Genomic DNA, 15,377 nt, shown 5'->3' on the forward strand with positions numbered 1-15,377 from the left:
CTGCCCCCCCCTGGCCAAAAGTTAGGGGGGGCATTGCCCCGCTGCCCCCCCCCGGTGTCGGCGCCTCTGTTTTTATTACCATAGCCGTGCGGGTATCACCCCCCTCCCCTCCTCCGCTATGTGTTAAACCGCGTATAGCACTATACAGGGTGGTCCACAGGCCCCTTCCTTTATTTTGCTTATACTGTACCGCATGCTGCGTTGCATACTCACACGGGGCCGTAAGGCGCCTTTGTGAGAAACGGTAGGCAAGCCCGCCCGCACGCCTGCATGCGGTACAGCGTAAGCACGTCTCATTATGCAAGCGGTAAACGGGCACCTTCACTGGAAAAACAAAGGTGTGATGTCCTACCTTTCCAGGGGCGTTAAACTTTTTTAGGGGTGCTAAAGAGTTTATTTTCAGTTTCTTCAAAATATTTTCTATATGAGCAAACCAATCACATTTTGAGATTCATTATCGCATACCTCGCAAAATTCCGCGTCAAACGAGCCTACATGTGATAGGGTTCAGATAAGCGGTCAGCAAATGAAAAGCAAGTCAAAAAGTACAAAAAATGAAATCAATTTATGCCATTTTTGAACAGAACCCCATCATATGTAGGCTCGTTTGACGCGGAATTTTGCGTAGATTACGAAAATAGGTTTCAGAATCCAATTTTGTTCCATGGGGAAGAAATATTTCGAAAAAACATAAATTGCAATGCCTTTGGAGCTTTAACGCCTTTTCAAGGTAGGATATCCTACCTTTGTTTTACCAGTGTTAGAGGGGTGAGCTTCAACCGGTAAAATTCTTCCGTCTAGCCGGGCTGTGCACGGTAAAAACAATTTCTCAGTTTTTGAGGGAAAAGGGAAAACTTTGAGGAACTCCCTAGAGGAACTCCCTTGAGGAAAAATCCTCAGATTTCGAGTCTACTCGAAAAATGTGTGATTTTTCCTCATTTGAGAGAAGATTTCTCAAAGTTTGAGGCGAGATTGGAGGAGATCGTGTGGAAAACGATGTCAAAACCATGTCGTCGGAAAAATTTTACACTGGGATACTGGGATATTTCCGTAGAGACATCGTCTCGTTTATGGAGTGCAAATGGTTTGTCCAAGAGACTACAACTTGAGCGTTGAGCTATAGTGCTCGACGGTCAGGTTGAACATTTAAAAGTGTGCAACACACCTGTTGAACACTTCCAACTATTCAAAACTCGTGTTGCACACATAGAAGTATGCCACACGGTGTTAAACACTTTAAAGTGTGTGTCAGTTGCACACTTTATATATCAGTGTATTTTAATGTACCCTTGTCTTACAATGTTCCAGGAAATAGCCAGTTTTACTGCGGCGATGGATTCTACTTTACGCAGAGTGCTCCATACGCTTTGAAATTTTCCGAACCTGATGACATGGGGTAAGTCTCGTGGTCGCCTCGGTTGCTGCTCTACTTTTGCCCACATTCAGTCTGGCGGGTGCTGGTTAGTAACTCTTTCCTCCGCTTTATTCCACAGCTACAAGTTCGTGTTCGTTTTCGACGTCCTCGTCGGAGACATGTACGCACCACCGCAGAACACACCCAGAGAGCACATCCCACGATTGCTCCCGCAGTGGGAACAATGTGAGGTGCTCCAACGATATCACAGCGAGATTTTCAGACCTTCCAGGACCAAGCTACCGGTCTCTATGAGGTAAGAAAGGGACACCTAAAATAAAATAACAGCGCTCATAGCCGACTTCCATGCTTTTGCAACTCACTCCTCACGTGCTTTCGCGTGCCCACAGGTTCGACACGACACGGCCCGCCAGGAAGCGAGTTGAATCCTTCGTCAAGTTCCAAGAGGCGGAGTTCTACCCCACCCACCTCATTACCTTGGAGCCTGTGGAGCGCCGTGCTATGGAGACATCAAGCAACACCCTTAATTTCCACGATCGCTACTCTAGCGCTTCCCATTATGGGCGTTACTCTCAGCGTTACTGAACCCTCTGAACTCATTAAACTGGATAACGGGCATGAATATTCGCACTGTGTCTGTCTGTCGGTCTGTCGGTCTGTCGGTCTGTCTATCTGTCTGTCTGTCTGTCTGTCTGTCTGTCTGTCTGTCTGTCTGTCTGTCCCTGTCGGTCTGTCTGTTTGTCTGTCTGTCTTAAAAAGGCAGAACGCCTTCTAAAGGCCACAAACAAAATGATAAATTTCATAAATTACCTGTATTTTACAACAACAAAAAAAAAATCTTCGTTATAATTTGAAGACATTGCATAGCGTAAAATTTCCTGATGGGTTTGAGTTGTATTAAAGTCAGTAGCATTTTGCCACTTTGAAAAGAGCTTCACTCGAATTGCCAGGTCGAACCAATAATAATTGATGGATAAAACAATCATGTTGTTTTATTTCACGCTTCCCCCCCTCACGAACAGTATAAGCACAGAGCCACAAAGAGCCTCTTTGAAAAGAGGGGCGGCGCGAGTACACGCCTACATCATAGCATAACTGTGCTCCGCAGACATGACACGACGCGCCCCTGCGAGAGGTTTTGAATCTTTTGTGAAGTTCCACGAGGAGGAGTTCTACCAACCCACCTCATCACATTAAGCCCATTGAGCAGATATTGCTTACTGGGAGCCACACCAGATGCGCAAGTGTGTCACAACAGCTATTTTTAAAATATTTCAAATGAAATGCGGTATGTTTCTTGAAAACCACAGAATTCGTAAATCAAATATAATTAGAAAATGTCTGGGTTTTATTCTACCGGTTAGTAACCGTGTGATGGTTGCACCAGAATTCCGCTTTCCCAATTGCAATAGTGGAAAATGGCATTTCATGCAAACTGTCCGAGGGTCTGAGGAAGGGAATCACGATTGCGAAATGATCTACTTTTTCACTTGTTTTATTCTAAGTTCTCCCCCGATTCTCCCCCTCATTACTCTGCCGGGGGTCGGCACATCCGCTGCCTTCCTACGTTCAATATCATCCGACGCTACCGTTCGCACGGTAAACACCCGACCTCTTACGAAATACCAACACTTTACTCAGTACGAGGGCCCCGCCGCCGCGGGTATGACCTCCCAGAGGCCCTGCAGGCTGAATCCCTCCTTGAGCCGTTCCACAGCCAGCCCGAGCTCCGCGCTGTACACGGGCTCCCGGTCCGACCCGGCCCGCCCGTCCGCGAAGTACGCCACGAAAGCGTTGGACATGTCGTTGTTGAGCTCGCCGATCTCCTCTGGGTCCTCGCTGACGGGTGCGGGCTCCACCGACGAGGATGCCTGCAAGGAACCACACTCTGTAAGCCATGATAGGAGACCGAGGCCGCCGCCGCCGCGGTGGGACAGCGGCCGAGCCATCCCTCGCGACACCCTGACACCGGATGATCACCTGCTCGCCCCAGGAGTACTCGACGCCGAAGATGGGGCAAGAGCCGTACACCTGCTGCAGGGCCACCAGCTCCTTGTGCACGGCCAGCAGCTGCTCCGGGGGGTCGATCCTGAAGCCCAGCACGTAGCCGCCCGCGCGCTCGCCGCTCTCCACCACCAACGCGCGCCCGAAGCGGCTCTCGCGCACGCGTACCTGTCGGCCGCGGGTGAGCCAGGGTGAGTAAGAGGGTGAGCCAGGCTGAGTTAGAGGGTGAGCCAGAGTGAGTAAGAGGGTGAGCCAGGGTGAGTTAGAGGGTGACCCAGGGTGAGTAAGGGGGTGAGCCACGTGTAAGCTAGACTCTAGAGTAAGCCGGCTGGAGCTGCTGGCGGCCGGGAGTACGGTACTCACGCTCCCCATCTGCAGGTAAGGCAGCGAGATGTTGAAGCTCTCGTTCATCTCGGCGAACCAGACGAGCCTGACGTTGGTGATGATGAAGGTGCCGAGGTTGCCCTGCTCGCTGGAGAGGTTCCACACGCCGTGCACCGTGCGGTACACCTGCTCCAGCGGGAGCACGCGCAGGCGCCCGTCCTGCAGCAGCGCGCCGCGCAGCCGCAGCTCGCGGTACAGCCGCGACGACCCGTACGCCCTGGGACAGCGGGGATGGGTGGGGGGTTAAAGCTGCGAACCCTCAGCCAGGGCCAGGACGAGGAGGCCAGCAGGCAGCAAGGGCAACGGCGGCCGCCTGGTGGACTCAATGCACTCGATGCCCCTTGTGGGTATACCCAAGGGGCTCTGGCGCCTTACGGGCAGATCGGGTAGGCAAACCTGCAACGCTGTGGTGTATTGCCTTTACAGACTGTACTTGTGCAGGTTTGCCTTTCGCCCGTCTAGGGTGCGGGTAAAGAATACGGAGGGGCTCATTTTGCTTCAACTTCAAGTGCACCATAAGTGAAGACCACCCAGTGGTATCCACGATCATGTCTGACAGGCGCAACTTAATGCGAGCGATGCCGTGCAAACAAAATACAAGGAGGTGCACAAAGTCGCTAGTCAACCGAACAGCCCAGTCAGGCTTCGTCCTGTCTCTCATCCGAGTCCACGCCTCACCCCTTGCCCCACTCACTTGTGTACGCCCATAACAGAGGTGCAATGCCGGCGGTTGCCCAGTACCAGGTTGGTGAAGATAAACTCGAACCTCGACGAGTTCCACTTGGTGAGCAGGTACAGCGCCTCCGTCATTCCGCGTTGTTTCTGGTAAAGTGGAGCAGGCGTCCGGTGAGCAAAGCCACGAGTCACCAGGCGGTCATCCCGCGGTCACCCGCGGCTTCGTGTCACAGGGGCGTTACCGAGTTGACGTTCCTCGTCGTCACGTTCAGCACGCAGTTGAATCCGATGGCTGCGGACAAAGATGGAGTTTACAATGAAAGACGCGAGCTCGTGGAATTCCTTGAATTAAAGTCAAGATCACTCAAAATCACGCCGGGGGTGCACGTATGATGGACCAGGCAGAGTCGGCGCTTACAGAGGTTGATCCGCGCGGAGGTCAGCGAGTGCCACATGACGCGCAAGTTGGTGACCACCAATCGGCCGCGCACCCCGTCGTTGCCCTTGGTATCCTCCACGGCGTCCAACCTGTCGATCAGCTTCTCCCCGGCGCGAAGCTTCAGCTGGCTGAACAACGAAGGAAAAGACTTGTTCAGTTTTGAAATGGTTTGTTGGGTCAAAATTTTCACTGTAGGTTACATTAGGGTTTTCTGGTCCGAATGAACCGTATACAGGTATTTGTGGTTATTGAGGTGAACGTGGGTGAAGGGATGATTAGATGGACGGATGTATACTTGTGCGTCGCCTGCCCGATCAAATACGGGCGTCGATGCCATGCTAGACCCCGTTGGACGGCAAGACCTGTGCCGGTCGGGGGTTCCACCGACCTGTTGTGTGAACGGTGGCCCCCACGCGGAGCGCCTGCAACGTGCTGGGTAGGCCAGCCCGCCTAGCACTTGTGAGGAGCGGCCGGCCCGCCCTAGCGCCCGACAGATGTTCGAGTGACAGAGCTGTTCGAGCAGGGGCCGTACAAATACGCGTCCTGGTCCTGGACCTGGATGGGGGAGCGGGGAGGGGGGCAGGAAAGGTTCAGGGTCAGCATTGGACCCCATACGATTGTATTTGTAATCGGGGTGACTGGAGTATGGTCGATGGTCGGGGAGAAATCGCGAGGAATAAAGGGAGGAAGGTAGTGGGAATTTACACAGTACTTTTAAAAGCCCTTTTCTGTCGTTCTGTACCGCCTGCACCTGATGCGGCTGGACGTAAAAAAACTCGGATATTTGTTCAGAAGGTAGCTCTTTATTTGGAGGGGAAATCTGTAGACGTAGCCAATCTAGATCGGCAATTTTCAAGGAATTGCATGCAGGCGCGGATTAAGGGGCGGGGAGGGGGCGATCACCCTCCCCCCGCCCCCCGTGTGGTCTCTAGAGAGCCGCCTGAAAGGAAGGCAATTTGCGCCACAAAAACCCTGAATGTAGGCAACCGATACTGTATCACCCCCCCCCCCCCCCCCCCCCAGTTGGACATTTAATCCGCGCCTGATTGCACGCTCTGCTATGTTGCGCTGTTGTTGTCTTCATGTTCGTCAAATCATGAACGTTTTTACATCATATTGGATCCGTTAATTTGTTGAATTTTCGACCGTCAGAATGACGTCAAATTGAGGGAAAACAAATTGTGGCTTCGAGAACCATCACGAGGCATGATAGGCGCGTTGCGTGTTGACTCGTTGCCATGGATACGATGGCCGAAAGTCCCAAACTCAAACACCAACCTGAGCGGCACGTCAAATCTCACTTCCTTGTCCTCCCAGATGGAGTCGCCCATCCTCGGACCGAATTTGTCTTCCTGTGGCGAGCGAGTTGATACCGCGCTGGTGCTGGTCGTGGTGCGGTGGGTGGAGGACGCGACGGCTGAGATGATGGCCATGTAGTACTCAGAGTGGCACCACCACCAACTCCCCCTCCACGATGGAGTCAACGATTGTGAACGGTACGGCGCTGCATACCGCGTCGTCACCTCGGCTCGGCTAAGGTTTGAGTCTCAATCGGGACTTGAACAAATGAAATAAAGAAACTGTCAAGTCGGCTGTCTCTTCCACGACTATTCTTCGTATGACGCGGGGAAGAGCGCGAGTGCGTCCCTACGTCACTGTCGCCTGAGTGCCGTGGGGGCAGCGTACTTGGTAGTTTCTCATCACGGTCGTCACTTTGCCAACCAAAGAATGAAAACTGTGAAAAGTTCTTCTATGTGAACTTACCAATATGAAGTTGGGTTGCTCCTTTTATTTGAAATATTAGTATCTTTCAAAAATTCCTAATGACATTCAAATTTTCGTCTAATTTGTGGTTTACCTTCGAATGTTTTCAGTTTTTCGAAGTTTGGGGAAATATTCTGTGACTCAGAAACGTTTCCCTGAAGTTCAACAAAATTTGGCTTGTTTTCAATTTGCGTCTAGTTTTCTGCTACAGTCCTTCAGGTTCTACATTGCACATATTGACAACGCAACTGTTGTTTATGTTGTGGTTCCTGTTTGATTAATTGACGTCTGACGTGCATCATTGTGTAAAATGGTTGATCCTATTTTCGATTACCAGTTTCGTCTGATTTTAATAGGAGACAGTACAGTAGGGAAAAGTTCTTTGTTAAAATATTTCACAGATGGAAAATTTGCTGAGGTGAGTCAATTTGCATAGCTAATTAAAAATCTTACTTGTTGAACTTTGTTTTGTGTTACAAGCTTTTATTTGGCTGAAGCGTGTGTTAACTGTTGTTGTCATCAGCTGACTCATGACTATTGTATCTAAACTTGAAGATTTCCTTTGCATTTACTAAATTTCATCTGAATTGTGCATGTTTGTGTTTTGCTACCATGCAGTTAGGGTCTGTTCCACATGTTGCATTGTTTCTCAATGATATACTTGAACAACTCTTCAATTCAACTGCTGAAATCTATGATTTCTAATTCTTTACTTGTAGCTTTCAGATCCTACAGTTGGTGTTGACTTTTTTGCGAGACTGATAGATGTAAATGATGGCAGAAGAATCAAACTGCAGTTGTGGGACACAGCTGGACAAGAAAAGTTCAGGTGAGTTGCACTCCATGATGCAATGAGATGTTTTACTTATATCTTTCGTTGAATAATGTGAATAATTACATTAATTCCTGTAGGTCGATTACCAAATCTTACTATCGCAATTCAGTTGGTGCTCTCCTTGTTTATGACATCACAAATCGGAAAAGTTTTGAACATATCCCACGCTGGATGAATGAAGCCAAAAGACATATTGAACCTCATCGGCCAGTTTTTGCTCTGGTAGGATGCAAGCTGGACTTAGTTCTAAGTAACCCAAGAGCTCGAGAGATATCAGAAGAGGAAGCTGCTAGTTTTGCTCAAACCCACAGTATTCCACACATTGAAACTTCTGCCCGCACGGGTTCTGGAGTTGAAATGGCATTCCGTACAGTCACACAAGAAGTCTATGATCGGATAATGTCAGGAGAGTACTCTGTTGAAGATGGTTGGGATGGAATCAAGACGGGGTTTTCTCGTCCTGGTATTAGTTTAGAGGAAGCCGAACCTGCTCAAACCTCATGCTGTTGAGTTTTCTTCTATCTTGTTTTTATACTTTTACAAAGATCCACATTAATATACCCAATAATATTTATGACAGAATTTGTGAAAACAAAGTAAGAACAAATTTAAACAAACACATTACTCTTTGAACCAGTTAAAATATTACTGATAGGTTTTCATAATTTGCAAATTTAAAATTTAAAGCCTTTACCTTGGGCTGGACCCAGGTATATGAGATTCTTTTAGAAACATTTTTTGTGCGGTCAGATTGATTTTTTTCCCCCAGCATATTTCTTACACTCTATCTATTGTCTTTTCTTTTATTTTAACTTCAATAATACCAAAGAAGTGACATGTGTTAACACTGGAGAAAAGTTCAGATTAGTTATTAATATGTACAAGATATCCCTGCAGTTTTCTGGTGTTGTTATTTTTTTATTTTATTTTCAATGACTAATTTCTACTGTGGGAATTTTTTCCAACCCCCAAAAATCTGTCTTAAGTAGAATTTCTTGCAATAAGAATGCATCTTTTACCAACATGCGTTTCATAAGTTAGGATTGCCTTTTTTAGGTACAGAGGGAGCAATATGTTTGTCCTCAATTCTGCATTTCAAAGTACAGTAACTTTTTTGTTTGTTGATTTCCCCAAAATAAATCTTGCTTTATTTGATGGCTTCTGAAATAACAGAGAAGTTTCTCTCTAAACATTTTGGTGCCAGAGTTATTATTCAGAAAAAAAAACTCTGTCTAGCAGAGAGTGTAGTCTTAATTTATTTTTTATTTCTGGTTAATCCCTTACATATTTTTTTGATGCGTGCCAAATTCTTGTACTTTTGCTGACTTCCCTAAGTGGCTCTGGAGCATAAGTAGTTTTCACTATTGTGATTCTATTTGGCAGTGGTTTTTTATTATTTGTACAGTTTAGTTATTTCTGGTTTTCAAAGTTGCTCATCAAACTTGTCTCTAGGTATACATATATATCTTTGGTTAATCTAAATCCACCTATTGATAGTGCAAACATGTTTTTGAGGTACCAGTTGCTCCCAACTCCAATTTCCAAACTGGCTGTAAGTACCTTACATAACTATTTTACTAACTAGTCATTGTTCAGTTTACTTATAAAACCCACCTTCATTATATATCATAGTGCTTATGCGCACTTGCTCTACACTCCAACCCATACCTCTAATCCCATAACATGTTTGGAAGTCTTAGTTGCAGAATTTAAGAGGCAGTGGTTTGTAGTCATCTTTGGAGGAACTTTGTTTTTTCTAGTAAACTTGGTTTTTCCTTACTTGTCATGAGCGTTCTTTCATTATATGACACGTGAAACTGCTTTGGGAGCTTTTTTTCTTACTAAGTTTTAATCCCACTGTGTTAGAAATAATTTGAGTTGAATGATCGAACATGTGATAATTAAAGTATATCTTTAGGTTGTAGAGGTGCTTATTTTATCTTGTTTGAACTTGAACTGTTAAGATGAATCAATGTAAATTATTACCCTAATACATGTTTATCAAAGTTACCTGTTTTAATGTTGAGAGCAAGCACCTACGTACATAATATGCTCTACCCCAGTATCTCCTTTTGTAGAAAAAAGCTCCTGTGATCAGTTGCGGAAATTTGTAAATAATGTGTATATTTTCAAAGTTGACATTAAAGATCATTTCAAACTTGAGATACCAGTCACACAGTATTCTTTGGGCTAAGATTTACAAAAAGCTGGCAACAAACAAGTAAAGAAAAGTAATTTGAAATTTCCACCAAGGTTAATCAAAGCCTGGTGTCAAATTTATTTGTTTGGATACAAAACATTGATGGCAAAAAAAAAAAAAAATATTATCACAGACAAACCGGAGATAAAATTGACAAGCTGACAACAGCTTAAACATACTTCATAAGCCTCAGGGAATAATTTGATCACATGCATTTCATAAGTCTAAAATTGGACTCAATTGAACACAAATGGGCTTGCGATGAGAACATAACAAATTCAATTAACATGTGACTATTCAAGTCAAAACAAAAAATTATGTCATTCTACTAAAAATTAATGTTGAAAACACACTAAGGCATACAGTCAAAAGTAACAAGAAAGGATCCAACAAACTTATTGCAAATGAATGCCCCCACAAAAAGATGGCATTAAATGTTACATAAACTTGAATCCAGGCTCTGATATCATTGGCTATTGATATATTTCAATATGCAACATATTATCACACAATCACATGGCATTAGTTGAACTTGCCACCAAGCAAGTTTGAACTGATTAGCTTATAAGGACACCTAAAGATTTTAAGCAGATGGTGGCAGCTTCTGCCTTGGCCTGCTTCTTGTTGGGACTAGCTGAGCTGGGTGTGTACTCCAGACCGTTAACTCGTACCTAGAAAACAAGTAGTAAAAGGCATTGCTGTATTGTATACTATTTACCTACCTACCTACCTACAACTGAAAAAGAAGTAAAAATTACCTTAAAGAGAAAGTCTTTTTTGTGATCTGGTCCACTTTCAAGGCACAGTTCAAAATGAGGGGCTCCAAAGTGACGCTTAGAGCAGTACTCGGTTAGTAACGAGACAGGATGTTTACCTGGAAGAAAACAGAATTCACATGTTAATGGTTTTATATAGCTCTCACAGCTGTTTTAAGAGTTGCTAGATGAGACGCACCTTCTAAGGTAACAGGGTTTGCTTTAGCTTGCCTTGGTTGGCTAACAGTAGGTGGAGGACGTCTAGCTCGGATTTCTTCTGCTGCCACTAAACCTGTAAATTAGGAAATGGACATGGTGTTAAAATTCAAGGATAGAGATGTGAGGAAGAATTTTAAGAGTTATTGAAAAATAACAACTTTAACTGGCCTTTTCGATCCATTTTCACTTCTAACTGAAGGGGCTCCTGACACCCTTCTTTATTCTTGCCCAATCCTTCACCCGGCTTCCATCCCATCTTTTGTAGCAGGGTCATTCCCATACCACTGCGGACAGGAGTGGCTGTTTGCAATTGGTCCTGCAAGTAGTCAAAACTGTTGGTTACACTGTTTCGCTGCTTTTCACTCAACCTTACACAGGGAAAATCATTTCTAGTTGCCCTAGCATTTTCTGATAGACTGCATTAAAATCGAATTAACATTTTCTACTTCATTTAGGAAGTTAAATGCAATCTGAGAAAATTCATGAAGTAATAAAGTTATGATGAAAATACCTACTATAAAAGTCCGATAGAAACTTATCAATTTAACACCACCAAAACCACGGTTCAAAACACAGGCTCCTTACTTAAACTAGGTATACATTGTGTGATAAGGTATAGAACTTCTGTGGGAAAGCACAGGCATATTTACAAAACCAACATCCAATGGTTGAGTAAAATGAAAATTTTGTAGTACGACCAGGGAGCAAGACACTTATTACCTGGAGCTTCACATCTAATTTCTCAACCCTCCAGTAACATTTAGGACACATTACAGTCCTTTCGAAGGGAGACATAATTTCTGTGAAAATCAGACAGCCTTAGTTCTTGAGGGACTAATGCGGATGTCAAATCTACTCACCACAGCGCCTGCAGTGCAGCGACCACCTTAGTATTACAGAAGGCATCTGCTGTGGGCTCCAACTGTGTTTCTAAAAGCCTGAAACAAACTCTCAGGTGGTGGACGGCCCAGCACAGCAGCAACTGACACTCCTAATGCCCTCCAAAAATATTTCTAAGAATGCCACAAAGCACAAAACTTGATAGTTGGTGTACAGTTTGTTTAAAAATTTTATCTGAGTGGCATATGTCTGGGCAAGCATGGAGTACCAGAGCTAGATATAAAATGATAGGAAAGATGCCATTGTGCTGGGCATCCTGAACAGCCACAGAATCCACCTCCAGACTGGAAGTGGTCTGAGGCTGCTCCCAAACCATAGTTTGCACCTGAAAATTTGTGACAGGCTGGTCCTAGAGAGCCTCAAAGAAATACTCTGAGGATCTCTAAGAAGTCTTGAACAGGCACTGAACCACAGTTCAAGTTGAAGACTTATTTGGCCCAGAATAGGCATTGTGAGGCAATGTGTGCATCACAAGAGTAATTATATGGTAAAACTAAGTATAGGTGGGCCTGAGAATTCACATATGTGATTTTAAGCTTCATTTAGGGTCCATTCGCTCAATTCTGGCGAATCGGCGAGCAAATGCTTTCGAGACAATACTGTTGAAGCATCGTGTAACTCGTCAGTAGGGTGAGTTCCGATGCGTGTAAGGGTGCCGATGTAGAGTCTCCACCCGTCCTTCCGACCTGCATTGGGCTCCTTCTTCGAGACAATGCTCACGTTCTACTCGACTTGGAGAGAAGGCCACTCTAGTTTTCGGATGATATCCCTTCGACCACGGTGTTTAGGAGCCCAACAAAAGCTACTGGAAAGAAAAGCCTCGCCGGTGCACCAGAATTGAGCAAATGGACCCTAATGGTTCAACACAAATTCTGATATAACCCTGATATTGTAATGTTTCGGGCTCAAAGAACTCTTTTGACTCATGATTCACGAACATGAAAGAGGACTTGGACTCCAAGGCGTACTAAGCCAAGTCGGACAAGGAGTAAATATGAGTGTAAATAAATTGTGTAAGGAACACTATACCACATGTTCCAACATACAACTAAACACATACACACACATACATACACACCTACACACTTAAGCCTGTAAGTTACTTTAAAATAGCTGTGCGCTTGAGAGTATGCCCTAATTATAGTTTATCACATGGTCTTTTGCCTGCAATCTACCCTTTGTGATACTGCTGTTAATTTAATTAGTTAAGTGGCCATATGCATCCTGACACAGTGAAGGTGCCACAAACAGAGCTGCTATCTTGAGAGAAACATGCTGGTTAACATCCTATTAGCATGCAAAGAAAACTTACCTTGCGCGCCCATGCCTGAGCACCAGATGCGAGTTGCTGAGGTGTCAATGGTCGAATTCCAGTGTCCCCTCCAAACTGCCCCGGTAATACGTTGTTCCAGCCATACATGTGCTGAAGAGAGGAACATGCCATAAAATTGCCAAATAACTCTACTTTGTTTGGAGAAAAGGTCTGGGGAATAAGGCTATAAATACTCACATCAATATATTGGGTTTGTTCACTGTCGTGTTTTTTCCGCATTGCAGCCAGCCTTTGAGATACGAGAGTTCCAATATCAATTACCTACAAATAAAGTGTGGATGATAAAGATATCATAAAAATGGGGTGCGTCAAACATTTCACTTGAATTAAAATTTACCTCGGTAGATGCGGGTTGAGAGCTTTTCTCAGTTGGTTTTGGTGCTTCGATGGCCTTCAATCCGGATTTTTTCTCGTCAACCTTTTTTGGAGGTGTGACTGGGACCCACTCATTTTCTATAATTGTTTAGTAGCAAGAAATTGAATATTATATTTAAATAAATGATTCTTCAGTGTGTTTAGTTTATGGCATTCAGTCTTACCAATTTTGTTGTGCTGCATACCACTGGAAACAGGAAATTGAATCCGAAGTTGGGAGGATTCCATGGTTCTTTCTTGCAAAGTCTTCAGAGGTAATTGCACAGCATTCTTCAAAAATAAAAGGGAAATTACTTTAGAAAACAATTTTAAGTGATTTGGGGAGCAAGAACACAATTATCATATCTAGTACCTTGATGTTTAAAGATATAAATGACGGTCTATCCTTCACTTGGAAAGGATGATGAAAGGGTTTCTCTGAATCACTTTCTTCTGATCCACTTAGGCTAGATAACTCTCCCATATTCTCTCTCTTTGACAACTCTTTACAGTACTCTGTCAAATAAAATTATACAAAATAGTTTATGTTCAGAAACTTAAATAAGATGACCATTAACAAAATAAGAAGTGATACATACCAGTGAGTTCATCAACAGTTTTGGCAGTAGTTTTCTCAGGTTTGTCTGTTGAAGCAGCTGCTGATGGTGTTGGAGCAGAGGTTTTCCCTAATATATTGCCAGGCAATATTCCTGCCTGCAACATGTTCATAGCATTCCGCCTTGCAATTTCTAATAGTTTCTTCTTGTCTATGTGGTCACCTCCAGAACTGTCAGAAAAATAAATTACAGCTAAGTGAAGTGAACAATGAAAGCATTTCATACGGCAGAACTATTTAATGCAGTTGAAAACTTAACTTACGTTCGTTTACGATCCCTTGACCTTGATCGGCTGCGGCGTCTATCACGACTGTGTCTCCTCCGGCTCCGAGAAGAGCTACGATTTCTGCTGCTACGTGGAGATCTGCTTCGACTACGACTATGACCTCTTCTTCGGTCTTTATGATCCTTTTCCTTCCTATCCTTGTCCCGATCTCTTCCTCTATCTCTTTCTCTTTCCTTAATCCTATCCTTGTCTCTTTCTCCTACCCTGTCTCTTTCCTTGTGACGGTCCTTCTCTTTGCTTTTTTCTTTCTCTTTAAGCTTATCTTTATCTCTGTCTTTGTCACGGTCTTTATGTCGACAGTGACGTTCTTTGTCTCTACTCTTGTGATCCCGGTCTCTGCTCCGGCTTCGGCTTTTACTTCTACTCCTGCTCTTGTGTTTTGATTTTTTGTGATGACTTGAGCTTTTTTCTGTACTGCGTGACCTAAAAACAAGAGGTTGGATTGGGTATTGAAGGTATCATAGGTTGAAATGAGCCAATACCTCAACCAATACGCTAAATGTAAGTTTACCTTTTAGATTTCTTGGAAATATCATCTGACCTACTGTTGGGTTCTGCTGCTTCTCCCCCTTCTGTAATACATGACGCTTATATGTTGAGGCAGACTAAAGTAAGAAAGATCCGTGGGCGAGACAGAAAACAAAGAAATAATACAAACCTGATCCAAGACTAGGAGCACTAGGATGGTCATCGGAGTGTTCACTGGTTTTCTGGGATGAAGTGTCTGAGAGTTCTCCCTCCTCATACTTTTCTGCTTTAGCTTTCGCATGTTCTTCAACCTCTTTCACAGTTGCTTCAAATACAGAGCTAAACTTTAAATCTTTGATGACAATTTTCCCCATGGGTGGTTTGGCTTTGTCTGTAACATGATGTAAAACAAATATTTGAAACAAAAATCAAATCAGAAACTATCTAGAGCAACAGGGAATTCCAGGTTAGATAGCAGTTACACACAAAAATAGAAAGCTATAAAAAATGAGAGAAGTAATTTTGAATATATAGGCTATTGAAACCCATAAAACTAAGGGACTAAATTAGTAGGAGAATAGCATTCACCATGCACAGTTTTGTCAAAACAAGAGTGAGGAGCCATAGAGACATTGCTATTCCTCTACTCATGTGGTCGCTATGGTAACAGAACCATAACATACACTTCACACTGATTAATGTTCCATTAAATAGAGGGAATCAAAATACAAACTTCTTTCCCCTAAATGAATGGACACTAATAATAACA

General features: G+C 44.2%; 4 protein-coding genes across 14 annotated transcripts in view; 2 read left to right on the forward strand and 2 right to left on the reverse strand.

The window, feature by feature from the left end:
• The window catches only part of LOC113211221 (uncharacterized), a 62,837-nt gene that overhangs the window by 25,898 nt on the left and 21,562 nt on the right, over positions 1 to 15,377 (forward strand). For 2 of the 9 annotated variants that reach the window (XM_052264708.1, XM_052264709.1), the window contains 3 exons: positions 1,309 to 1,396; positions 1,494 to 1,670; positions 1,765 to 2,357. In XM_052264708.1, the coding sequence (XP_052120668.1) occupies positions 1,309 to 1,396; positions 1,494 to 1,670; positions 1,765 to 1,960 (461 nt within the window). In that variant the 3' untranslated portion in view covers positions 1,961 to 2,357. Of the gene's footprint in view, positions 1 to 1,308; positions 1,397 to 1,493; positions 1,671 to 1,764; positions 2,358 to 15,377 lie in introns of those variants that run through there. The other 7 variants (XR_008010860.1, XR_008010854.1, XR_008010856.1 and 4 more) reach the window with 7 other exon arrangements.
• LOC113211205 (Bardet-Biedl syndrome 5 protein homolog) lies at positions 2,855 to 6,540 on the reverse strand. The gene is made up of 7 exons (XM_026429510.2): positions 6,156 to 6,540; positions 4,857 to 5,005; positions 4,681 to 4,730; positions 4,458 to 4,585; positions 3,743 to 3,980; positions 3,356 to 3,547; positions 2,855 to 3,246 (listed from the first exon to the last, which is right to left on the reverse strand). Exons 1-7 carry the CDS (start codon positions 6,308 to 6,310, stop codon positions 3,013 to 3,015), a joined length of 1,146 nt encoding a protein of 381 aa, XP_026285295.1. The 5' UTR covers positions 6,311 to 6,540; the 3' UTR covers positions 2,855 to 3,012.
• LOC113211206 (ras-related protein Rab-39B) lies at positions 6,609 to 9,639 on the forward strand. Its single transcript, XM_026429511.2, has 3 exons — positions 6,609 to 7,059; positions 7,361 to 7,470; positions 7,554 to 9,639. Exons 1-3 carry the CDS (start codon positions 6,952 to 6,954, stop codon positions 7,984 to 7,986), a joined length of 651 nt encoding a protein of 216 aa, XP_026285296.1. The 5' UTR covers positions 6,609 to 6,951; the 3' UTR covers positions 7,987 to 9,639.
• LOC113211202 (protein SON) overlaps positions 9,709 to 15,377 on the reverse strand; it is a 37,412-nt gene continuing 31,743 nt past the window's right edge. Inside the window, exons 1-14 of one of the 3 annotated variants that reach the window (XM_052264692.1) lie at positions 15,197 to 15,248; positions 14,799 to 14,999; positions 14,652 to 14,712; positions 14,117 to 14,563; positions 13,837 to 14,024; positions 13,611 to 13,753; positions 13,423 to 13,528; positions 13,221 to 13,336; positions 13,061 to 13,144; positions 12,863 to 12,973; positions 10,819 to 10,966; positions 10,631 to 10,723; positions 10,435 to 10,550; positions 9,709 to 10,347 (exon numbers count right to left, since the gene is read on the reverse strand). In XM_052264692.1, coding sequence (XP_052120652.1) covers positions 10,234 to 10,347; positions 10,435 to 10,550; positions 10,631 to 10,723; positions 10,819 to 10,966; positions 12,863 to 12,973; positions 13,061 to 13,144; positions 13,221 to 13,336; positions 13,423 to 13,528; positions 13,611 to 13,753; positions 13,837 to 14,024; positions 14,117 to 14,563; positions 14,652 to 14,712; positions 14,799 to 14,999; positions 15,197 to 15,233 — 1,965 coding nt within the window. In that variant the 5' untranslated portion in view covers positions 15,234 to 15,248 and the 3' untranslated portion in view covers positions 9,709 to 10,233. Of the gene's footprint in view, positions 10,348 to 10,434; positions 10,551 to 10,630; positions 10,724 to 10,818; positions 10,967 to 11,510; positions 11,589 to 12,862; positions 12,974 to 13,060; positions 13,145 to 13,220; positions 13,337 to 13,422; positions 13,529 to 13,610; positions 13,754 to 13,836; positions 14,025 to 14,116; positions 14,564 to 14,651; positions 14,713 to 14,798; positions 15,000 to 15,196; positions 15,249 to 15,377 lie in introns of those variants that run through there. The other 2 variants (XM_026429508.2, XM_026429509.2) reach the window with 2 other exon arrangements.

The sequence above is a fragment of the Frankliniella occidentalis genome, unplaced genomic scaffold (assembly GCF_000697945.3).
Source record: "Frankliniella occidentalis isolate FOCC.00 unplaced genomic scaffold, Focc_3.1 Scaffold21, whole genome shotgun sequence".
Taxonomy (NCBI): domain Eukaryota; kingdom Metazoa; phylum Arthropoda; class Insecta; order Thysanoptera; family Thripidae; genus Frankliniella; species Frankliniella occidentalis.

Bases quoted from the DNA above. Each gene is read 5' to 3' on its own strand.
- LOC113211205 (XM_026429510.2), bottom strand. From the start codon at position 6,310: ATGGCCATCATCTCAGCCGTCGCGTCCTCCACCCACCGCACCACGACC. The intron at 3,981-4,457 runs GTGAGTGGGGCA...CCGCTGTCCCAG, and splicing joins TCTGTTATGGGCGTACACAA to GGCGTACGGGTCGTCGCGGC. The intron at 3,247-3,355 runs GTGATCATCCGG...GGTTCCTTGCAG, and splicing joins AGTACTCCTGGGGCGAGCAG to GCATCCTCGTCGGTGGAGCC.
- LOC113211206 (XM_026429511.2), top strand. From the start codon at position 6,952: ATGGTTGATCCTATTTTCGATTACCAGTTTCGTCTGATTTTAATAGGA. The intron at 7,060-7,360 runs GTGAGTCAATTT...CTTTACTTGTAG, and splicing joins CAGATGGAAAATTTGCTGAG to CTTTCAGATCCTACAGTTGG. The intron at 7,471-7,553 runs GTGAGTTGCACT...TAATTCCTGTAG, and splicing joins GCTGGACAAGAAAAGTTCAG to GTCGATTACCAAATCTTACT.